The sequence below is a fragment of the Hyposmocoma kahamanoa genome, unplaced genomic scaffold, assembly GCF_003589595.1.
Source record: "Hyposmocoma kahamanoa isolate Upper Pololo Valley unplaced genomic scaffold, ASM358959v1 270, whole genome shotgun sequence".
Taxonomy (NCBI): Eukaryota; Metazoa; Arthropoda; class Insecta; order Lepidoptera; family Cosmopterigidae; genus Hyposmocoma; species Hyposmocoma kahamanoa.
In genome coordinates, this window is record NW_020653770.1 from 1,388,949 (window position 1) to 1,413,893 (window position 24,945).

At 37.9% G+C, this 24,945-nt stretch overlaps 2 protein-coding genes across 3 annotated transcripts; one reads left to right on the forward strand and one right to left on the reverse strand.

Annotated features, from left to right (window-relative positions):
• Positions 1-291: 291 nt before the first annotated feature.
• On the reverse strand, positions 292-10,317 carry LOC113229006 (trypsin-7-like). Its single transcript, XM_026462477.1, has 8 exons — positions 10,193-10,317; positions 6,231-6,378; positions 5,059-5,136; positions 4,344-4,488; positions 3,598-3,711; positions 3,207-3,368; positions 1,047-1,172; positions 292-748 (listed from the first exon to the last, which is right to left on the reverse strand). The coding sequence occupies exons 1-8, from the start codon at positions 10,257-10,259 to the stop codon at positions 638-640; spliced, it is 951 nt and encodes a 316-aa protein (XP_026318262.1). The 5' UTR covers positions 10,260-10,317; the 3' UTR covers positions 292-637.
• A 1,241-nt stretch (positions 10,318-11,558) lies between these two features.
• On the forward strand, positions 11,559-23,381 carry LOC113229005 (hypodermin-A-like). 2 transcript variants are annotated; one of them, XR_003310370.1, is made up of 6 exons: positions 11,559-11,835; positions 16,983-17,151; positions 19,381-19,636; positions 21,457-21,639; positions 22,373-22,597; positions 23,031-23,381. XR_003310370.1 is itself a non-coding variant. In XM_026462476.1 (5 exons), exons 1-5 carry the CDS (start codon positions 11,574-11,576, stop codon positions 22,538-22,540), a joined length of 1,038 nt encoding a protein of 345 aa, XP_026318261.1. In that variant the 5' UTR covers positions 11,559-11,573; the 3' UTR covers positions 22,541-23,018. The 2 variants fall into 2 exon arrangements, 1 of the variants encoding a protein (XP_026318261.1); XM_026462476.1 differs by lacking the exon at positions 23,031-23,381 and having other exon boundaries at positions 22,373-23,018.
• Positions 23,382-24,945: the final 1,564 nt, after the last annotated feature.

Sequence of the window (24,945 nt, forward strand, 5' to 3'; positions counted from 1 at the left end):
ACTGAGGTAAGGTAGCGAGAAATCTTTTGATTATTACCAAATACAAATTATTGTAACTGCAAAACCGACGCGCGCGTATCACGGCAGTGGCGCCACGGCAGCGTTTCTACAAATGTGTAATTTGATGGCGCTCTAAGTCTGCACAAAAGATCGGTGAAGGATAATGCAAAACGAAAAATGTACGTAAATGCAAAACAACACCAACAATTTCATTATATAATGAGCACTCGATCACACACATTATTCAAAAAAACAAAGTCCGTTACATTATTCCTTAATCGTAGTTTTAAATCAAGTTCGTCTATCTCTAACTTTGAACCACAAAAATACCACAAATACTAAACCGATGTGGACTCGATATATATTTCTATAGGAAGGCAATTTGCAATTTAATTCTCAGTAATTTTTTTCACTTTTTGATTGTTTCTAATCATAATTGAATTAGATGATAACAGCTGGTGTTCGTTACAAAGCTTGGCCTGTTTAGAAACAATATTCATTCCTAAACAGAAGACACAAACACGAAAATTATGAAGACATTCTAACTCAGGTGTCTAAAGCTCCAAATTGACAAGCTTCCTTAAGTTTTTTCATTTTGTCAACGTTTATTACGTCATAAATATATGTTTTCTCAGAATTAGTTTAACTCTAATGGTATGGCATTCTCTTCGCTGTCCGCGCTTTCTGTTTGCTCTATTTCTGGCAGTTCTCTCAGCACTCTGTCGATCCACACTCTGCTGTATGACACCTGGAAAACGCATTAGAAATTATTCACCATTCCGTCTTCAAACATGACACGACAATGGTGAATTAGGGCTCACAAGGTGGGACAAAGAGGTTCAGGATTATAAAGAGCTGCAGTGACGTATGCTCCAAACCCATTAGCATTGTCGTAAAATTGAAAATGAAGAAAGTAAGGAAGCAAGAAGGCAACTACCCACTTGACATGCCACCTTGCCGTGATATGCCGATGGCATCAAATCCCTGGCCGCTCTTTGCTGGGTATGGTTGCTTTTCTATTATCTAGATAAAGGGCAGCAGATTACCTTAGCAAAAACTCCAGGTTTACTCTTGTATGAGCACTCTTCAATTCCTGAGAATAGCGCAATACCAAACAGGGTTCCATCTCGATTGACACCGCTGAAATGTACCGCCGGGTCGCCAATGTCCCCCTAGCACAGCAAATACAATTTTAGATCTACTTAGTTTAGAATTCTAAAAGCTATTCATAATGCTAAATAGCAAAAGAAAAAATTGGCAACGGTATCAATGAATTTTTTCATTGATACCGTTTTGTTGAACAAATTGTAAGCTTCTTAATATTATCCCTCAGTGTTTGGATTCGGTCAACCGTATAAACCAATTTTTTGTTAGCATTGGCATGTCTCTGGCAGAAGACGTTATTAAACAAACTGCGATTCTGAGTAAAATTATCTCCACTGATACTATGAACACTCAAGTATCTACTTTTGTGTTGCTCGATGTCTGTCCTGAGAAGGTAGATAACATACTGATGGGGCTGGACTCTAGCAGTGCTCCTCGATGGGACTGGATATCGACCAAATTCTTACAATTAACTCGCGACTGCATCGTTCCACTAATAAGTCAACTAGACAACTTGTGCTTCAGAACTGGAATATTCCCCATTGCTCTGAAATGCTCCATCATTACCCCTGTGTACAAGAGTGGGGCCAGAGACGACAATAATAACTACAGACCTATATCTGTACTGCTGTGTATTTCCAATATAGAAAAGCTACTTAACATTAACATTAGATTAATAAACTATCTCAACAAATTTAAGATACTATCTAAAACCAATTCGGCTTTAGGAAGATTTTGTGGACGCAGGATGCTGTTTTAACGTTAACTTCTGTTATTTCAGAGGAGGTCGATAAGAAAAGCAAATGCGTCACGATCTTTTGAGATCTTAAGAAAGCTTTTGACACAGTCTCAGTTACTATTCTTGTACGTAGGCTTGAAACCATTGGCATAAGAGGCACTGCTCTCTCACTTTTTGAAAGCTATATTTTGGATAGATCACAAACTGTTAAAACGACAAATTTTGTAGTGATGAAGAAAAGATCTCCTGCGGGGTTGCTCAAGGTAGTGTACTCGGTCCGACTCTATTCTTCTTGATATATACAAATCAATTATGGGAATTAGAGATCGGTGGCGGACGGATATTCACCTACGCGGATGGTTTGCACTGGAAAGACATTAGACGCAGTTAAGTGGACTGCTGAAACAGGTCTAGCGAAAATAGAAAGAAAAGATAACTGTTTATTACACAAGCACAGATACGCATATAAACAAAACAACAGAGGAGCAATAATAATATTAGTAATAACAATAAAATTTCAAAATTAATCTTTTAGGCTTTTGGGAGAGGTGAGAGTCTAAAATAGATAACGATAATAATAATAATAAAAAATTAAAATAATTGATATAATTATGCAGTACATAATTCAACAAAATAGCTAGTTGGCTTAATTCTAATCTCCTCGCCCTGAACGTAACAAAAACAAACTATATTTGCTTTGCTGCCTACGTAAACTCTCAGCCAGCGATTGACTTCGTTATATAGAGCCACACCTGTGGTGAGTGTTACAATCAAATCTACAACTGTTCGTCTATTACAAAGGTCAGCGATACTAAATATCTGGGAATTATAATTGACCAAAGGTTTTCGTGGCATTTGCATCTGGAGTTGATTATGGATAAAATTAGGAAACTTGTATGGATTTTTAAAACTCTAAGACAGGTAATGGATAGAGAGTTGCTAACCAAAATCTATGTAGCTCTTGTTCAGTCAGTTATTGTTTACCAGTATGGGGTAGTAGAACCAAAATCAAGTTCATTGACATAAAGAGGGGTCAAAAAGCCCTTTCGATTATGTATTTCAAACTATTTACAATTTCTACAGATATTCTTTATAAAATCGGTAACCTTGAGTATCAGAAATAATAATAATAATAGAAATAAATAAATTTTTAAAATTGTTTTGTAATCATCTTGTCGAGAAATGTCCATTACTGTCATAGACTGCTAAGCTCTTGAAAGAATTCATGAATATTTTCCTATGAAGTTTGGAAAAATCAGAGGCTTATAATTATGACGGCATCGACATCTTTCGTTAAAGGAAACTTTTGACTGACAATGGCACAGGGCTGATTCAATATAAATAATATTAAAAACAAACTAACAGCACACAAAGCGACTCCCTTCACGACGCTCTGTAAGCACATATGGTCGTGTTGTAGTTGATAATCGTTCCCATAGGCCAGTCTACATTCTGATCTAGGTATTTCTTTGACAATCATTCTCCGTAACTCCTGATTTTCTCCTTCTCGAATCTGGCCGGAAACCTGAAAGAATTTTGCTCTTGGTGGATTAAGATAATCTTCAAATGTCAGAGATTTAAATATTGTAAAATTAAAGCAGTATAAACGAAAGTAGTGGAACTGCCTTAATGCAGTGTCTATTTATATCAATAATAAATAAGTGCCACAGATACGTCTGACGCGCGATGGTGAGTACGATGGCAAGCATTACAGTTTATGCCATCGATACTATAAAGAGAAAAACTGGAAGTACCACAGATCCGTATCCCGTGACAATAGTTTCGCCCGAGTGAGGTGGCATATCAGCATTTGCGATGGCCAGCTTTACTGGCTGCGATCTTGCAGAAGGATTTATTATAATGTTGACCTGAAAGATATCATAACGATTTGGAACACAGATAATGATAATGGTGTAAGAAACATTATAATTTTAAAGGCGTGCGGTACATGTTATGTAGTTGCAGATGCAGTAGATACATTGGAACAATTTTATATCTTTTCTACATAAGTTTTATTTATAGTGACCCTCCGTGTCGACCTCTTTATACACAGGGACCTACTCAGGCGGGTCCTGACTCTAGATCAGCCCGTTTGCACGAACTTGTGCCTTGGGTGAGTTGCCCCGGGTGCACATACAGTACCTTCCTTCTTTTCCAGATTTCCGGAGTTGTAGGCACGCTCACTTCCCTTTTGCGCATTGCGCAACTAACGTTTGCCACCGCTAAGCCGTTGACTCTAAAGTTCACTACCGAATCTCGTGGAAAGCAAGCACATGGGTGGCAAACAATGTACCTCTACGTAATAGTTGCTCCCGTTCTTAGTCAACGACACGGTGCATGAAGATGCTTCCCCAAATGACGTACCATTTGTTTCTTAAGCGTCTGGGCAACAACCAGTGAGTATCTTACGCCGATGGCTAAATATTTTCACCCCGATGGCTTCGTCAACGTAACTGTCCAATCAGATCAATTAAATAATTAAAAATATAGAGCTACTAACTTTGACCAAGGCAAGGTTGTGTTCTGGGTAGTACTGGTCCATTCTGTAATCGGGATGCCGTTTAATCTCTAACACTGAGAGGATTCTGCCTCCAAAGTCGCGGAAAACCGAGCCAATTCTTATTGATACTTCTTCTTTGGTTACACTAGAGACAAGAAATAATGATAACAACTTTATTCATAACCCGTAAGAAATAGTAAAGAGATAGTTACAGTTGTCTCCTGATTCCGATTAGGCAGGCAACCTTCAGATGCCACAAAGGGATAACCTGCGTTTTTAAAGGTCTATAGGTACTGATTTACGTTAATCCGTACGTACTATAAGACTGCTATAGTTACTAGTTGTAGAAAGTTTTTTTTTGGTTAAAATTAGTTTATCTTCACCTATTATATGTATAATAATATTGAATTATGAAATAATATAGAATAATGGTTTTCGAAATTTTATAATTGTTTTTAGGCCCTCGTTGCTTTTAAGTTCGCCTAAGATCTTAAGGTGGCTGAAAAACACCGCTGTCTGCTACAACAACGGTTCCAGGCCGCACAAGATTTTACCCTCTGACATGTTTGGCGTACCGTTTTTTGTTTCTTTATGTTTTGGCTGAACATGTTATTTATGTCAAAAAGTGTACCTAATCTAAACTTCGAAAGAAAAAGGTTTGTTTTCACAACAAAAGCCAGTTACATGCGAATTTTCGGATGATTAATATACTTACTAGTCGAAGCATTGGGCAGCGGTCAATATCCATTGATTTCCAACGATTGCTCCTCCACACCAATGTTTTCCATGCAATCTATGTAATGTAAAATATGTATTAATAATTTTTATAATTCAAATCTAGAGACTTTCTGATACAAATAGCATAGTACAATTATTACGATGCGATACAAAGCGGCTTGAAATGAATACGAACGAAGTTAGGGCGAATTCAAATTAGATGCTTATAAAAGCACTGCAGTGGCGCCACTATGGCGTTGCTAGTTTTGTAATCATATTTAGAAGCACAGTTGCAGCGTCGCTGCCGTGACTAGGGCTTTCAGTCACGCTCGCTGCATTTTCGCGTCCCGAGAAAAAAGAGATAGAGACTCAGTGCTGTCTCGAATCCATGGGAACTGTAAAGAGCCCGAAACGTCGGTTTGTTTCAAAAAACAAATATACGCGATTTAAATCCGGAAAAATAGTTTCATTTCCTATGTGTAACAATCGCGAAAACCTAAGAGAAAGGTTTTAGTTTAGCAAAACGGGATCAATGGCGAGAAGCGCCATCTACATTCAAAAAGACCAATTGGTTATGTCACAGGGATAGGGGGCCCTCGCTACACCGGATCGGTCACTTGCGAGTACCCTTTTGGCGCGCTAGATGGGGTTGATAAGCTATTATACTAAATATTGTGTTTTTAACCGATTTCAAAAAAAGGAGGAGGTTCTCAATTCGACTGTATGTTTTTTTTTGTATGTATGTATGTTACGCGATAACTCCGGTATTTGTGAATCAATTTTCATGATTCTTTTTTTGTTGGAAAGAGGGTACCTCCATAGTGGTCCCATTTAATTTTGAAGAAAATCATCCACCTCTAAGGGTGGTTGTTCACGCATGAAGATTCATTTTTTTATATAGCGCCTAAATTTTAGTACAATTACCAATTATTTCAATGGTTGATTTTGCTATTCTTTAATTCAAGGCGGTTTTCTCTCAATATACTTTGAGTAGTGAGAACCGATTTTTATTATCTCCTGTGTCGAGTCCCGTATAGTGGCGAACTAGGGGATGAATCCCGATTTGCGCTCTTTCCGGTAACCGATTTCAATAAAACGTGGTAATTATATGTAATTCCACATACTTTTGAGGTCGGTTCTTTAGACTATTTTACGAAGCAGAATTCTTACCTGATAGATACAGTATATGGATAATCCTCCAAACAGACGAGACCAGTTTCTGTTGTAAGCCGTTTCCGGCGCACGTGTGTCAGGTCTTCCTCCAGCTTTGGCGGGAACTCGCATTCTAACTCCGACTTTGTAGTCACCGTAGTTGCTGCTGTAGAAAACATTATTAACTTCAAACTTCTTCGCTATCGTACCTACGGCTGGGACGTCGACGCCTATGAATTTGATCGGCGTAAAATCGACGTGGTGAAAGTTTGTTTTATTTTAATTAAATGTCAGCTGCATTGATAATTATTTATATACAAACCATATTTGTATTGCAAAAACGAGCGATTCGTTCTGTTCGTTCACTCGGGTTTCTCTCAGAGAAAAGTTTAAGGAGACTGGTATCATGACTGTGGCATCACAGTACATTTACTCAAATATTTTATATGCCCGTAAAAATATACATAATTTCAATAAGAAAGAAGATATCCATAATAGTAACCTTAGAGCTAAGTCCAAACTCTTGGTACCACGATTTCGTTTAACCAAGGTAAACAACTTTTTATGGGGAACTGTATACGTTTTTACAATAAGATTCCGGAGAATATATTAAGATTATCATTACCTAAGTTTAAAAACTACATTGAAAATATTTTGATCGAAAAATCATATTACAAAATTGAAGTCTACGTGTTAGATAAAGATGTATGGAAAAACGACACGGCTCCAGAATCTAGAAAGCTACTGCTCGTTCACTACGCTGACCTCCCTGGTCAGCGGCAGCGTAGTGAACGAGCAGTAGCTTAAATGTGACGTTTTTAACTGTAAATTTATTTTACCTATGGAATAAATAATCTTTAGCTTTGGCTTTGGTTTCAATTAGTTCCTGAATGGATTCGCACAGGCTGCATATTGTAAAATATCATTTGCTGCATATTAAATGAGCTTGTCTAGTGTTGACATGTATGAAACTAGTTAGGTATGATATTAGGTTTTTTTTAATTTTTTTTATACATGACATGCAGATGACTCCATTCCACCTGATGTAAAATGGAATCTAAACGTGAAGGAAGCTAGTAGGTACAGTGTTAATATAATCACCGCCCTAGCCATCTCCACCCTGCATGCCTACAAGATGCATCTTCACGCCTCGTTTGAAAGACCCCATGTTGTAAGACGGAGGGAATACGTTCCTTGGAAGGGATTTCCATTTGTCAACTGCCACCAAAGCTTTTAGTTCTCGATGAAATATGGTTAGTTATAAAACGGTGACTACGAAGGCCAGTATGCGTGCTTCGGAGCCGGAAAGGGGAGGGCAGGATAAGGTTGAACAGTTCTTCAGAGCAGTCGCCATGGTACATACGATAAAAGGCGGTAAGTGATGCAACGTCTCTACGCAGTTTTAGAGCTTCAAGGCGTGATGAGACCTCTTCAGTGGTATAATTGCAAAAGGTTAATGATCATAGTTGTTGCTTTACTATTGCATTAAGTTAAATCTGTCATAATACTTTAAGTGTTTTTAAAAATAAATAATTAAAAAACCCTGATTAAAATATGTCATAGTTCAGTCATAGTTTTATAACATCTATTTTCGATTTCACGAAATTTGACATGTTTTTATAATCACGGTTTTGAGCACGAATCACGCACGATTCACGGTTTTTTCAAAATGACCACCGCAAAAATATAACAATAGGATAATATCATTTGATCCTCAAAGAAATAATTGATCTTATCGCTTGGCAGGTGAGTGAAACTCCGATGTGGAAAGTTGGCAGAAGTATATTTTATTTGTTTTTTTTGAAGGACGCTTTGCAGTTGGCCGCTGATGGCCTTGGCTGCGCCACCGGATAAAGAGGACGAGCTGAAGGCTCATAACCTGTAACATAAATTACAAACTAAACTTAAAACTAAGTAGCGGACCTGAGGGCGCCCAAGTGGGCACGGACCTCGGCTCAGGGCGCTACTGAAGACTTCCGCCAGAAGGGTATGTTGAAATGAGGGATATTTTATTTGTCAAAAAGGAGCTATATTTGTACTAAATCCAAATACAAAATTAAGCCAATGAGAGAGCCTACATTAATGTAACCCAATCAGAGGCCCCGCATTAAATGTGAGAGCGAGACAGACGAACTGCTGTCTCGCTACTATAACAAATACGCGGTGTGTGGCCTCGCTGCGCGCCAACCAGAACAACATCAGTCCTCCATCTCAACAAGCACCAACCGTCCACGCCGGCGAGGTCGTAGAGCCCCTCATTCACTGATAGATCCACTCCTATAGCACGCCCTTCTGGCGGAAGTCTTGAGTATCGCCCTGAGCCGAGGTCTGTGCCCACTTGGGCGCCCTCAGGCCCTCTACTTAGCTTTAAGTTTATTTTACGGGTTATGAGCCTTCAGCTCGCCCTTCCGGTGGCGCGGTCAAAGCCATCGACGGCCAATTGCAAAGTGTCCTTCAAAAAAAAAACTCGCCGCGCAGAACAGATGACCGTTGCGGCGAACGAACGTTGATGCTAGTTCTAACAATCTATAGTGTTTTTTTTTTATATAAATGATATTTTTTTTATGCTTTAGTATATATATTAAATCGCTTCATCTATATTAGTTGATTTATGATAAATTATAAATGAACGTAATACTATCATTATAAACATAGTAAATTAATATTTGGTATTCAAAAATAATATTTGATCTTCTTTTTTATTATTGGTGTTTTCTTTTAACGATTGATGACATTTATAACCAATATATCTTTTGATATTAATTTCCTAATAAATATTGGTTGCTTGGTTGCGCTCTTCATTCAGCAGATTAGGTTAATATGTGTAATAGTAGCATGAGCCGAGCGGGCGAAGCGAGCGTGCCGTGGCAGCGGCAGACGAATGCCAGAAGCCAATTTGCTTGCGAACTGTTTTCAGGTCAAATTATGTTATAATTAATATAATATTAGTATACAAATATAATCAATCAATTTAAATCTAATATCTGGCAGTTGCTGGCTAATTAGACGCCTTAGCTTGTCCCGAAGGACGAAGAATTTTGCACAGTGTATCTTTTAAGTATCCATGTTTTTTTTTTATTTAAGGCATGTACATACCACAGAGATTTATGGTTTGAATGGTTTAGATATAAATAATAAATAAATATCAGACAACAACACGTTTCACTGATCCCAAAGTAAGTAACTAAAGTACCTACTTGTGGTATGGAAATCGGAAACAACGGCGGTACCACCCAGACATGAGACAATTCAGAAAACTTAGCTTTCTATATTGGCCCGGTCGGGGATTGAACCTGGGACTTCAGAGATCGCGAGGCGACACCATGAAAACCGATGTGCAAGCCACTTGATCAAGAAGGTCGCCAAAAATATAATATACCTAAAGGTTTGAACTACCGCCTCTCAAGCAAATGGTCGTGGGTTCAAATCCGGGCATGCACCTCTGAGTTTTTCGGAATTTAATTTGAAAATTACCATAAATTTTTCAGTGAAATAATTTTTAAATTTCGTGAGGAAAACCTGCGCAGTGCACACGTCTGTAAAGCAATTTAATAATGAGTTACCAATCCGCATTCATTCAAAGGCCCGTGTCCAGCAGCCGGGTTAACTACTAAAGAAGATGCTATAAACACGATCTCACTCGACTCAACTTGAAGTTTGTACAAAATAATTCAAGTTACAACTAGTGTTTTTAACCGACTGTATTTTTTTTGTATGTATGTGATGCGATAGGCATGAAGTCATTTGTGAACCGATTTTTATGATTTTTCGCAGGATAGAGGGTACCGCAGTATTGGTCCCATTTAAATTCGAAGGAAATATTCCACCTCTAAGGGTGGCAAACTAGGGGATGAATCCGGTTTCGCGCATTGTCCGGTAACCGATTTCAATAAGACTTGGTAGATGTTATTCCACGAAGTTTTGAGGTTGGTTTTTTTTATAAAAAAGTTATTATTAAAACATTGTACAAAATCGCTTACCGCTGTCAACAAAACCCTTAAACCTACTTAAAAATGCAATCAATACTAAATAACTATAACACAACATCACTATCTTTATCCAGTGTCCATTGTACAATTAATAAAATTTCAAAAATCCTAAATAATAACTCGACCAAAAGGTACGGTGTGTAAAATAGGAATAAACTCAATCATTGTTATGAAGTCGTGGTAAAATGGCGATTATATAACTGTGTTACAATCGTTTTTCTTGAATAGGATTTATAAAACACTTGTTATGTGTTTTAAGTTACCTGCTCGAAAGAAAAGCATGTATTTGAATCGCCACAATGCTAAAGTTATGCACGCCTATTATTTCCAATGGAAAGGAAGACAATGCACATTGACAGCATATTTAAAAAAAAACATACGAGCATTGGAAAATCGTAAATATGTTTTGTTTTTTCAATAATAACATGGTGTCAGACTAGGGAATTCCTTGTACTTGTATTAATTCCGAGGCACTATATACATATAAAGCCCGTGGCCTGTTTCGGGGCCCGTGTCGCGGGTTCCATCAAAACGTGCCGTGGAAAGAGGGCCGCCCGAGCGCGCCCGTGCTGGCCTGGGAGAGCACAGCCTATGCTCTCGATACAAATTTGAATACGCACCGCCACGAGTGTCGGCCCGAGGCCGCTAGGACTCGCCCGTTTCGCGAGCTCGCTCGTGCAAATCGGCCCATTTGATATCACGGGCCGTGAGAACGCACCATAATACAGATCAGTCTCAATTCAGAAAAGTGTATATTGCTCCAAATGGAACTAAAAACATAAATTTATTTTTTTATTAAAAAATACTGACAGACATAACATTAAAAGCTCGCGTTCCATGGCCCGTCATAAGTTATGTGTAAAACTTAATTTAATTATTGTTTTAATAATTAAATTCTAATGACTCATTACGTTACAAAATGAGAAGAAATGGTAAGCAATAACAAAATACAGACAATAAGAAGATAATACTTGCCTAGATATGCTATGCTGAATACTATTTTTCAGGTTTTTCTGTCAACATATTTGATACACTTTGCATTGAAATCGACATCGAGAATGAACGAATTGTCAAAACAATGTAGACTTGGTTTTTTACAATTTTATAATTCAATCTTATCTCTACAATTGTTCAAGACAATAGTCCAGCATTCACTACAATAAAGTAACCTTTTTTCCAGGCTCTATTGTCGAAATTTAGTATTTAGCGTCAACTTTACCAGTATTTGGTTTCATTTGGACCATTTGTAATTCGAAAATGCATCGAAAGATTTAAAATAGTTCCGAAAAACACAAAAACTTATCAATGTATACTTACTTAGCAGTTTGTTCTTGATTTTGTGGAAATATTTGGCGTTTTGGCAAAAAAGAAAATGTATCTACATTGGATGCTGACTTTGATATTAGTTGCTAGAACTAGCTGTCTAGACTACGAGCAAGATACACTTGACGAGTATTCAGAAGAGGATTCGGAATCGTCGAGTCATCAAGTTGGTAAACCTGCGTCGAAGAAATACGGTGTGAACTACACAGACGATGGACTCAAGGGAAAGATAAAACGGCTACTCAATAAGACTATAATCGAAGAAAGTGACGAGAACAATGATTTATCAGGAACCCAGAAGACTAACGATGGTAATGTAAATTTCTATCCATATGAAACTAAATTTTTTTAGCTGCTAGCAGGTGTGGAGTTCGTCCAGGACGTGACACAGAGACTGACACCTTACGTATTTCTGCCGCCATGCAGTAGCAATGTGAACATTACAGCTTTCCAATTTTGAAGGTTTACCTTTCAATAATAAAGCTACCTGTCAAAAGTGCTTCTAAGTACCACATGTAGCCATCGAGTATATAACCAGAAATAGAGAAGAAATGTCGTTTAATTTGTTTGAAAACTATTCTGCCAAATCATTACTTTTGGCCAGCCTGAATTCGAAACAATTAACGGGTGTCGTCAATTGTTTCACTTCAAATCGAAAAGTTTAACTTGAGCTTTGCTATAATGGACGAAAATTGAAAAATTACATATTTAATATTTAATTCCCGATGAAAAGTGATTCCGTTTGTTTTGTAATTAGATGTTTTGCTGTTTTTCCCACGCTATTGAATGGATTATGGAAGTTATTGTTAAAGATGTTATTGTTAGAGATGTTATCTTTATTACAATAAATACAGAATATTTTTGGTATATACGGAGATGTACACACAGGTCAATTATTGGCGCTGTACTATTTCAGCTTTCTAATTTGTAATTTCAGCGCAAACGAGAGTTGATATTTTAAAGTGATATAAGACCAATTTGTCTGATGAGTTGCCAGGGATGGATGGCCCTTATTTCGTCTCTATTTCTGGTTATATACTCGATGCATGTAGCAGTAGAGCTTTTTATGAATGAGGTCGTCCAGGGCAGTACTGACACCAGTGATGGGTAGTCGGTTAATACCTAATCAACCCGCCCGTGTTTTAACCGTGTTTTTATCCAAATTACCGGGTTTTTTCCAAATTACCAATTATATAATTAACTGCCTCCGTGGCCGAACGGTTGCCGGACTGCCACGCAAAGGCCCCAGGTTCGATTCCGGGGCCGAGAGAAATATTTGTATGGCCTACATTTATTTCTCTCGTGAGTTTGGGTGTAATTTGTGGTTGTCTATGTGTGTGTCCATGGCACCCGCCACACAGGGTTTCCCTAGTGCGGGGCTATGTTGAGTGTATGCGTTATTATATAATATAATTATCCAAATTACCATTTCTGCACAAAATCGTGGGCGTTTTCAGCGATTACGGAATTTGGTGTAATTCCATACTTGTTATTACTAATTTCGATGTAAAAAACTTTTTTAGTCAACTTCACACAACACCCTCCTTGCAGTCGTGTAGATTCTCATTACTAATGATGCACATAACGTTACGATCTTTTGCATCGATTTATTTCAATGCTATTTACAAGCGAATCGATTTAACTGAAAGGCAAATCGAATCTTCTAGATCAGAAAGATAAGAACATTTTGAAATAACATCAATATTTAGTTGTGAATAGTTTTAGCCCTCGAATATGGATTTTAGACCCGAGCGCTTGTCCATCTCTGATTGCCATTTTACCCATTTCTGCCGCCAAGCAGTAATTGCTGAGTTCCTATTTTGCGCCCCTAAGATTTTTGCGATTTAAAGCTCTGAGTTGCACTGCAACTGCAATGGATAAGCGTGATGTAAACCAGGTACTTGACTTCATCCCATCACTTGGTATGGTATGGGTGTGCGATGTTGTAAAAATATCGATATCGTTCATGATAGTTTTTTTTTATCAATAACCATCAAACTAGCGATGCGTCAGCAATTGATAGATTAAACAAATTGATAACATGTTAGAATGGGGATTCTAGTTTGTTTTATTTATGGCGATACGTGTGGAAAATCCCCAATCGAGTTTATATTTCCTGCAATGTGGGGAGTTCCCTACAAATTGGCAACACTGGTTTTAACGGTTTTTCTTTTAACGCCAGCGCCACTTGTAGGAATTCTATGAAAGTTTTTCTTCACTCAACCACCCTTACAGCTCGGCTACTCCAGAGCACAACCTAGTAAGGAACAAATTTTTTGAAAATATTATTTTTAACGGTATATTATTCCTACAGTAATTACTCACCTAATGGTGTTGACAGCTGCTTCAAAATTCTACAATTTATCAGAGATTTCGAAACTTTAAAAACTTAGTAATGCACATCCAGGCTGGTTCGTGACTACCCAAAAATCTTTTAAGTCACTTTAACTAATTCAAAGCATATTTACATAGCAAGTATTTGATGCTTTCCAGGTTTTAAAGTAGTTAAAGTGCCTTCCTAGGTGTTTGAATTGGCAATTACAGGATAGTGGAACTTACAGATACTGAAAATATTAGAATCAAATTTTATACCAAATTTTCTAATGCAATAACTATACCTAGCAAATGTTTTTGTTATGTTTTGCTTATTATTGTGTTTTGATTTTGGCTGCTACAATAACTAGTATATTACAACTAGTATACTAGCAGTAGAGCTCCTTGTGAAAGAGTTCGTCCGGGGAAGTACTGCCATCTTACCTATTTCTGCCGCCAAGCAGTAAGACAGCATTACTGTGTTCCGGTTTTGAAGGTAAGGGTGCTGGTGAAAATACAGGCACATGGGACTTGTCAACTTATGTCTCAGGATGACGGGTACAGTGCTCCTAAGAGCGTTGCGATTTAAAGCTCTTAGTGGCACTGCAACTGCTTACCGCCAGTTACGACTTGTTCGTCCCGTTACTTGGTATTATATAAAAAAAACTTTACTTATGTACGTAAATATTTAAAGTTAGTAAGGGTGTAAAATTTGTAATATAAAACCATTTTTGTGACATTAATAAATTCGTTTATTGGTCTCCTAAACTGCTGAACATAGGCCTCCCCTAAAGATTTCCAGACCAGCTGATCGGACGCGACGTGCATCCATCGGTTTCCCGCCGCCCTTACCATGTCATCCGTCCATCTAGTAGAGGGCCGTGCCACTGAACGCCTTCCGGTTCGTGGTCTCAATTCCAGAATATTTCTACCTCAACGGCCGTCAGTTCTACGAGTTATGTGCCTTCTACGAGTTGCTAATCCTTCGAGCTATGTCGGTGACTTTCGTTCTTCCACGGATCTCCTCATTTCTGATTCGATCGCGTAGAGAAATGCAGAGCATTACTCCCTCCATAGCTCGTTAAGTAACTTTGAGCTTTTTTATGAGGCCCATAGTTAGTGACCACGTCTCAGGGCCGTAGGTCATCGCTGGCAACATGCACTGCTCGAAGACTTTTGTTTTCATGGACTGGAGCTTCCCGAAAGCTGCCTAACCGAGTCGGTTCGACGATTGACCTTTCTCGAAGTTGGCCCTGCCTAATTGGACGGTTTGTCCGAGGTAGACATACTCGTCAATCTATCATCATTGCTTTATTACGTTAAAAGTTTAAGGTCGATCTTGGTTTGTGTTTTTGGGCTGTCCTGTAAAATTTTTTCTAGAGCGCTTACTAGGTTTTGCTACGGGGCAGCCGAGCTACCAAAGGTTGACAAGAGATGTCGCTTTTTAAATTCTAATATTGATTGTAATGAACATTATGATGTTTGCTACAATGATATTCGTTCATTCGGACGTATATTTCAAAATAATAATCCAGTAACGGTCAATGTTCGCCGCGATAAAGTATTTGTTAGTTGAAATAGAATTTCACAAAGCATACATAGGTAGGTACGTAGCGCAATGTTTCAAGTATATACACAATATTGAAACACAATGGTAAACTGCAGTACAATGCAGTTTTTATCATGTGTGTCGTTGCATTTTTGTAATAATATTTACGATTAGAAATGAATTGTACCTATATCGGTTTTTTCAAACAAACCCACGTTCCAAGCTCTAGGTCCCGTAATTACGGCTAGCTGAAATGTTATTGGTCATCAAACAGTCGTGTCCTAATATTAATGCAATGCAAACTCTATTCTATTATTTAGTTACAAAAATTATTAATTCAATGTCTCGACGTTTAGAAATCCAATTCATCATCATGGCGTCTGTTTTGTTATCCAATCTTGGATGTAGGCCTTTTCCCTCTTTTTCCACTCTTGTACGACTCATCCAGTACCGACCTTCGTGTCGTCGACATCCGAATGTCGTCCACTCAGCACTACGGTGGTCTGCCGCGCCCTCTGAAGTCCGCTCTGGGTCTCCACTCAAGTACTCGCCTTGAACAGCGCCTCTGGTCCATTCTCGCAATGTGCCCCGCCGACGCCCATCGTTTTTTCGCCGCGACAGCCATGACATCTTTGGTTCTACTTCGAATCCAAGCGACGCTTTTTCGGTCTCCCGACGGACTTTTTTGTACCGGCCATGATACACTGTTCGAAGACTTTAACTTTGAGATGTAAGGGTAATTTGCCACGTTTGTTTGTTGGCACCGAATGCAGCCCACGCCTGAGCGACCCGTCGTTCCATTTCCGCTGTTTGGTTCTGAAAGCCCAGTGTAACCTTCTATGTATGCGGTTATTTTCTCCACTGGAAGCTGGTAGTTTGTGACTTTAGGAATGTTGTTCATGATCTTAGTTTTCCCAACAATGTTCATTTTATGTCCATTTTTTTTTTGTGGATTTACTCCACTAGTTTATAAATTATTAATACAAAGATCGAACACTATGGCTACTAACAGATTGACTCCATGTTTGCAGTTAATGCGGTCGACTCGACTGCATGAAGTTGATAACGACTTCGCGCATATCACATGCAATATGGTTAAAAAGAAAAAATTAAAACATGTCATTCACTCCCGCTACCCCACAGTATGTCAAATGGGAGCCAATTTAATTACAATGTGAGATAAAAATGAATGAAAATAAACAGGAAACTGTTAAAAGAGTATCTAGTAGATATTGTAATGGTTTTTTTTTCTATTTTTATTGTAAATACAAGTAGTATCCATGCATTTTAATGCTTGCCTGAGATGGTGCAATTTGTAAACATTTATAAGCGCGGAGCGAAAAACACACAACTATCTCGTATAACTAAACGCGGAGTTCTGCGGAGGAGCCCGCGAGAGGCGAACATGGTTGACCATTAACGAAGACATAGGAATGCCGTTTGCACAAATACGAGCATTGGGAAATTCCAGTTTAACACCGCTCTCAGTACCCGCTGGCTCCCAATACCCCAAGTACCGTCTCGCTTAATACCAGGCACTCAACTTGACCGATCCGTCACTTGAAGTCATACAAATTTCAAAACATTCTTCCACAGGCAAGAACTCTGCACAACCCGCAGAAGAGGAAGAAACGGACAACAGAGCGTCGAGTACATTATTTAACTACCCATTCTCAGTGTCCATTCAACGCAAAGGAGCTCATTATGCCACTGGAGCTTTGGTCGATAAAAGATGGATACTAAGCTGTGCTGGGGAATTTTATAAGTAAGAATTTTAATTTGTTTTAGTTTATTAATTTTAGTTTTTAAAAATATCAACCTAAGGATGGTTTCCGTAGGGCGTAAATCCTAAAGGCGCTCCCACATCGCGAGCATTCGCCTGTAATGTAACATCCAAGATTCGATTTCGAGCATTACATTATAATACTGCCGCCGCTCACCGACGAGCACTCGTGGGCACTTGCGGGTCCTCGCGCGCACTCGTGGGCACTCGCGGGCACTCGTAGGCACCTAACTTAAGTAAAGACTTGAAAACATATCCACTATAGGTATCTGGTGGAGTCGCAGCCTTACAATCTGAACAGATCGTTACATTACAGGCGAATGCTCGCGGTAAAAAGCGCCCTAAACTCTAGAACGATCCGGATCTAAGCTCGATATGTGGACGGTTTCTCCAGGCTTCATCGTCGATAGCATACATAAAGCTTGTCATCATGGTAAAAGGATTTGTTAATACGGTACTCGCTGATCATTACCCAGGGTGCGTCAGACATACAGAACAGAGCGGGGTGGCTCCTTTCATTCTCCCGGCTTAAAACCTGTTAGATTTGAGCGCGTATTTTTTAAAAACAATCTGTACTACCTCGGCTCGAATCGAATTTTTTCCGTAAATCGTACTAATACGGTTTATTTTGCTTAGATCGCGTTGCAGTGACACTGGCTTTAATGCGGAATTTCTTTTTTTACAAACGAATTTGAAAAATGTATATCGTTATACGTGTTCTATTTAGAAAGAAAGAAGAAAGAAAGAAAATATATTTATTTGGTCCACATTACATTGACAATAACTACTTTACAACTACAAAAATAAGGAACCAAAAAGGTCACCACTCAGCATGTGCCAGTTTGCTCACGGAGAAACAGACCGGCGCTGATATTCTGTGGTCACCACAACAGAAAGGACACTACTACAACGAACATACACTTTAACAACAGGAACCTATACATACATCAACTTAACATAATATAAAATATATAGGTTTTTAAACATCACAGCAAACAAACAATCATTAAACAATGACAACTCTTACCACATATAAAAAATATATACACTATAAAATAATATAACATAACGTATGCTGGCCTAAATAAACTACACAAAAAACAGACAAAAAAAATGAAATAAAATGAAAATTAAAAACAATAATAAAACAAATCAAGAAAAACACTTCACTTAAAAAATACCCCACTCGTCGTACCTCTTTTGATTATCCATTTAGTTCAGTTGAAACAAAATCATTGGTATGTAAAGTATTTGTTGAATACAGTTTTCTTGTAAAATTTCGAGGCAGGTTTGTGTTTTATTCTATCGAGAATATTTTTAGGAATCGTGTTTTCACACCGTATGCTCAGTGTATATTTTTAATTTTGCTACAATTTTTTTTCAAATTGATTGATTCAACAGTTTCGCTGTTATGAAGAATCAACGAAAGCCATTAGAGGTGGTGTACAATTTTAAGTTCCATTTGTATTTCGTCATGAAAAAAGAACAAAATCAGACTGTAATCCGGAAATAATTGAAAAAGTTACCTTTTAAAGAATATCATGATGTTTCTAGATCGAGTCAGCAGATCGTACGAATTTCTCTATTTGTCTGTCACAGATGTTTGTATCGGGTTACTACTTTCATTATGTTCATGTATTTTTTGGGAAAGTACTGCACTAGTTTATTATTATTATTGATACAAAGATCTATACAATACAATACAATACAATACGATACATATATAATACAAAGGACTACATGGACATGGAACGCAAGCGCAGGGCATTGTCGATGAGGGGAACAGCTCTAAAGCTCGCTCAGAGCCCTTATAACCATAACGCCTTCAGGACTTCTGCAATGCATCTGCCATGTTTGCTGAATCTCTCGTCGACAGCTTCATGTCACTCTTACGGAACGGCATCTTTATTAAACAGAATACGAGGCGGCAGCAACGGTCTACTGAAGACTATAGCGGAAATTAGTAAAAACCCTGTGATGCGGCATTTAATACAAGCACAAAATCCGAAGTAGAATTTAATTACTAACCTAATTATAAGCTATTTTTGTTACTAACGCTTCATGGATCCATGTTGTCCGTAATAACGATTTATTTTTGTTATTAAAGATCGAACAAACACAGAAAATGTCCTTCAATCACAGGGCTCGAACCAGTGTCTGTTGTCTCACCGTGGCTACAGCTCTTACCAACTGATACTTAATTTTTTTCAGCACAAGAGAATCAATAAAACTCCTTCGAGCGCGTTTAGGCTCTGTTCATTGTAAGAAAGGAGGTCAAGTGGTCCCATTCAAACGTGTAGAGATTCATCCATCATACGTGTACGGAGAACCAAATTTCGACCTAGCTTTGTTGCGAATGGCCCAGCCTGTGGATTTTACGGATTTCATAAGACCTATTGGACTGTCGAAGGTTACAACTAAAGTTGTAAGCGCCAAGTTCATGACCACTTATTGGGCAAGACTAATTGTAAGTATCAGCGTTATCAAGATTTTTTTATATCTTGCTCCATAGTCTTATGGCTTCCTCTGGAGTGGACGTCTCGTTTCTGGGCATACGTCTCCTATAAGTAGACGTTTTAGGCATTTAGGATTAATAACATTTGTTATTCTGCTAAAATCTAGTTGCAATGGCGGCTGAGTCTCAATAGTGTTCGAGGAATGGAAGTGATAGCATTCATTCATTTAATTACTAATGATCTATGTTGCCTTACTAAAACTACCATGGAAATTACTATGCATATCTTAATTTTATTTCGTTTAATCAACAATTTAGTCTTCAAATTAAACATATATAATATTAGAAGACTACGCCATAAGAGCAGTGGCCGTAGCATGGCAGAATATATGTGGTAAACCTCCCCGTGACAGTATTTAAGTCAGTTGATAAATCTATTTGCTTATTTGCTAACGAACTATTGTTATACATTTCTTTTTATAAAAAATAAGTGCGCATTTGACCTCCATCTCACCTCGTCTTACATTTTGAAGAACAACGACAACGATATGAAATCGCTTAATCATCGCCGCAAAAACGATGAAACTAAAAATGTCTTTTCATTACGCTTGTCGCGCTCAATTTTTACGTTGATAAAATTACTGTGCAAATGTTTTAAAATCAGCTGCGATCTTGCAGCCATGTTTGGCACTGTGTTAATCTTTTGCAGTCATTGGTCGCCGGCGGTCGCGATGACATACACATGTGAGGTCACGGTGTTCGCCATGTTCGCTAAAATTTCAAAATTTTATCACAATAGCGAAATTTTATCACTAGTATTTGACAGCCAAATGTGCATATAATAGGTTTAACGAGGCGGCATACTACAGGGGCAGAATACCAAAGAATGGCAATGACAAGTTACCACTCTTAACTTTTAGCAGAATGCCAAACTTACACAATCCTGCCATTGATTGACACTCTAGCAACACACAACTGAGATGATTTAAAATAAGCAGACTTGGGCCCTGGTCCAATTCGGATAGGGGACTTTGCACATTGCGCCAAGGGTTGTGGAACTTCTTCGGCATGCAGGTTACACTACTGTCTTTTTTTCCACCTTGAGCGAGAAGTACTGCTCATAAACATTCACAAGTGTGCTTGTAATTTAGAAATTACGGATGACATACGGATTTGCATGCACCGTTCTCCAACTGGGCCACCAAACACACCATATAAAAAAAATATTGTTTGTTAGTTAGCTAGCCATCGAGATAATATTCAACTCCCATTGCAATTTTTTGGTATTCTGCTCTTCAATGGCGAAACGATGACTTCTCGATGGTGTAGTCAACTAACATTACATTTCATTTGATGACTAAATTGCGCACTAAATGGGTAAAAACTAAGCTGTACATAGTAATTTTCATGGTATTTTGTAAGGCAACAGCCATCTTTAGTGATGGAATTAATAAATGCCATCACTGCCATTCCACTGACACTCTATTGAGGCTCAACTGCCATTGCAACTAGATTTTAGCAGAATAACAAATATTATCATAATTGCAATATAATTTCAAAGGACTCTGAATGGAATTTCAATGAGCAGACGTTCCAAGAAAATGAACAGACTTGGGGCCCTGGTAAAATGGGTGAACAATGGACTAATAGATGTGTTTAGAAACATATCCTTCGTTGAAAAGGTCTGGGTCTAGACGCGCAGTTATTGTAAGCTGATTATAATGTTAAATGTCAAAAAAAGTACTCGTTTGTTCCGTACCTTAATGCCTCTTTACCTATTCAAATGTCGTGGAAGGATTTTATGGAATATATAAAACGATAATTAATTTTAGGTTAGAGGACAAATTTTGCCAACAACCGCTCAAGAGAGGATCAAGACACACAGCATGAGGGTGTCCACACAGCGGTTGATACCAGAGGCCAAGTGCCTTCAGATGATGACTGCCCGGAATACCACCTTGGATACATCCACGATGTGCTTGAAACCGTTTGTTACGCATCATAGTGTCTGTACTGTAAGTTAATTTTAAATTAAATTAAATATTAAGGCAATCTGGAGTGGTACTATCTCAAAAGCACTTTTGGTTAATACTGCACTGAAAACGTAAGTACTACAGGCGTACCTCTTAACTGAATAGGTTCCTGATGTAACTGCGCGGTGCGGGGGGAATGATAGTTTACGTAACAGTTATGTCTCGCTGCACACGGGATAATTTCAACAAGACTTTTCTGAAGATGTTCAATAACAACTTGATTGAAAAAGTGCCTACCAAATAAAACAAAATTTCATTAATATTTGAAATGAATAGACAAGACATTTAGCACTTTACTTTAAGGTGCCAACAGATTTGCGCGACATTGTCGTGTTCACATTAAATGTATCTACAGATTTGCTTGATTTGGTCGATCGATATGATGTTTTGAGACAGAAATTTTGCCGCATCACGCAGAGCACGTCAAGCTTTACACATAAGAGTTAAATCCAACTCTATGCCGCTTATGATAAGAACGTAAAGTCCAAAGTGTCTGTATTCTGTCTACTGTATACTATATATATCTGCATGTACTTACAGCTTTACAAGTAAACATGCGGCAAAATGTATGTCTCAAAACTCATCATATCGATTTTATCGACACTTAACGATCGACAATGTCGACCAAATCTGTAGGCACCTTTAGGAATTGAGTAGTTTTTCTTATGTCGTACGTCTTACGTCGTCATATATAATAATAAAATTTTCTTTACAGCCGGATGCCGGAGCTCCAGTAGTAGCAGAAGACGGCCTATGGGGCATTACTTCAGGATGGATAGCGATAGATTGTAACATAGCCAACCCTAGTCCGACAGTTTTCAGCCGAATCGCCTCAAAACCTGTGCGATCCTGGTTGGATGCGCAGATGATTGATATCGTGTAAGACATTTTCATCATAGCTTGACTACGACAAGTAAAGACTGGATGGGCTGAACACGGAGAACTCTTGAGATTTGAAATAATTATGACTTCCTGTAAGGGTGCGTTCCCATTATGTCGTGAGACGACAGATAGTCGTGCGGTTTAAAGTGTCGTGACTTGTATATTTAAATGAAGTTGTTCACTAATAAAACAACACGATTAACTGTCATTCACGACTTTTTTGACGACGACGACGACAGACTGTCGTGATTGGGAAGGGCTAGAACGACAATCGTGTGACGATGAATATGTGAATGTTCAGCTTCAAACGATTCTGTGGCGGCTGCCGTGAACTGATAAATTGTCGTCACGATCTAGTGGGAACAGCTAGACACGACAGTCGTTCAACGAAAATAATCGTCCACGACGCAGTCACGGCAGATAGTTGTAATACGGGCGTATGCTAGACGTGACAGTCGCCCAACGATAAATAAAACGTTACGACATTATGGGAACGCGCCCTAACTCGTAGATATTTCTTTGATATTGCTTCTTTTGAGACTCGAAGGGGTATCATCTTACTGGGCACGATGGACGACCCAAATCACGAATGTAGCCATCTTTATTCGAATTAAAATAAAGCAGTTATTCTGTTGAGTACATTTAATTAAATTACTTACTTCTCGTTTGATGCCATGTACTTAATAGTGTTGCGAAAAAATATGCGTTAATTCACAACGTCCTCGTTGAAAGTTTTCTGCATTTGTCAAAAAGTTTACGAGTTGATTGTTTTATAAAGCATGTAAATAAGAAAATAAGCTGTAATTAGAAAGTAAGTTTATTTATTTAGCAGTTAATATATAATATTTAATAGAAAACTACTACAATTAGTTTTGTTATAAAATAAAATACTGAATAAACTTTGTGTTTTTTTTTTAAATTTATTTACCACTCCAAAAATGAGTCTAAACAAATATAAAATGTAAATTTAACACGATTTAGCTTTGTCGCACCCAATATCTTTTTCCTTTCATTGTACAGGCCCGTCTTTATATTATTGAATCGTGGAATTGCATGTAACATATCCATACCGTCATCTTCGAGTTTAGAAACCATTGCACTATATTGCTTTTGTATCGATTCAAAATTACAACGGCTTGTTTCCTTCAGCAAGTCCAGTTCTTTTAAAACTTTATTTTTTGCGTAATTTGTTTACCCGTATCTTGGTGTGATTTCTCCTTTACAATTTCGTTTCTCACGTTAAGTGTAATGCTGCCCGTACAACCATTACTATTGTTTTGACAAAGCCAAAATGTATTGTTATTTCTGTAAATTTTTTTACGGTGGTATTGTCGACCGCTATATAATAAATTTCGCCCTCCACGTCGCGTAGTAACAAATTCTATATCCATACTCACTTTCGTGAACTTCGGTTATGAGATTTTAGCACGCTCAAAAATGGATTTGGCGTAATATTGCATTAATGACACTAGTATTTCCTTAGACTATGGACTATCTTTTATTTTTTTCCATCCTCTAAGAGTATTTCAAATATGACGACATAACATGACTCAAGTTTTCATATCTATCATTAAATAGGTCTGATATATCATACCAGCCACTACAAATTATAGGTTTTAATGGTTACGACTGAAGAATAGACTCTCCTTCGTCGCTATTATTTTTTGTTTAAAATGGGTACATTTCCTAGTTCGAAACCACGGTTTCGTGCGAGTACAAAAAAGTCTTCGTTCGCAACTGGTATCGTACAAAACACAATTATGTTACTTTCGCAACTGGTTACGAACCTCCAGCTCCGGTTTCGTACGCGGCCGAAGGGAATTAAAGCGATGTCTCTTGTCTCTCATCTCTAAAATTTTTACACTAACATCACAGTACATTTATGAAAATGTTATTTAAGTTAAGAAAAATATATTTTTTTTTTTATGAAAAATAGTGACAGACATTATATTATACGAGGAATAAAAATAAACTAGCTGTTCTTGACAGTCGCTAGTCGTCTTCACAAAGTCTCAAATTCATTTGAGGGGCCATATTGTATTATACGCTTCTATATTAAGATTCCGATTGATATTCAAAAGCCATGAGGTTTAAGACTATAGTGAAACTAAAACTTTATACTAAAGATCATTGAACAGCTTTTGCGTACTTAGTTGACAAAAACCCGCTTAGCTTTTGCAAGTACTCTCGATATAAAGATGTTTAAATTAAATATTGTATAAACGCATTGACTTACAATTATATGGACGTCGGGTCCGCGCTAAAAAGTGTCCGAACTTATAGGGCGTTAAAATCGTATACAGAGCGTCATTCACGCTTTAGTCTTCGTTTGTTCGACTGACAGCGAAGCAAGCAAAATTAGACAGTACTGCGATGACATTACAATTTAAATTCAACGTTTTAGCT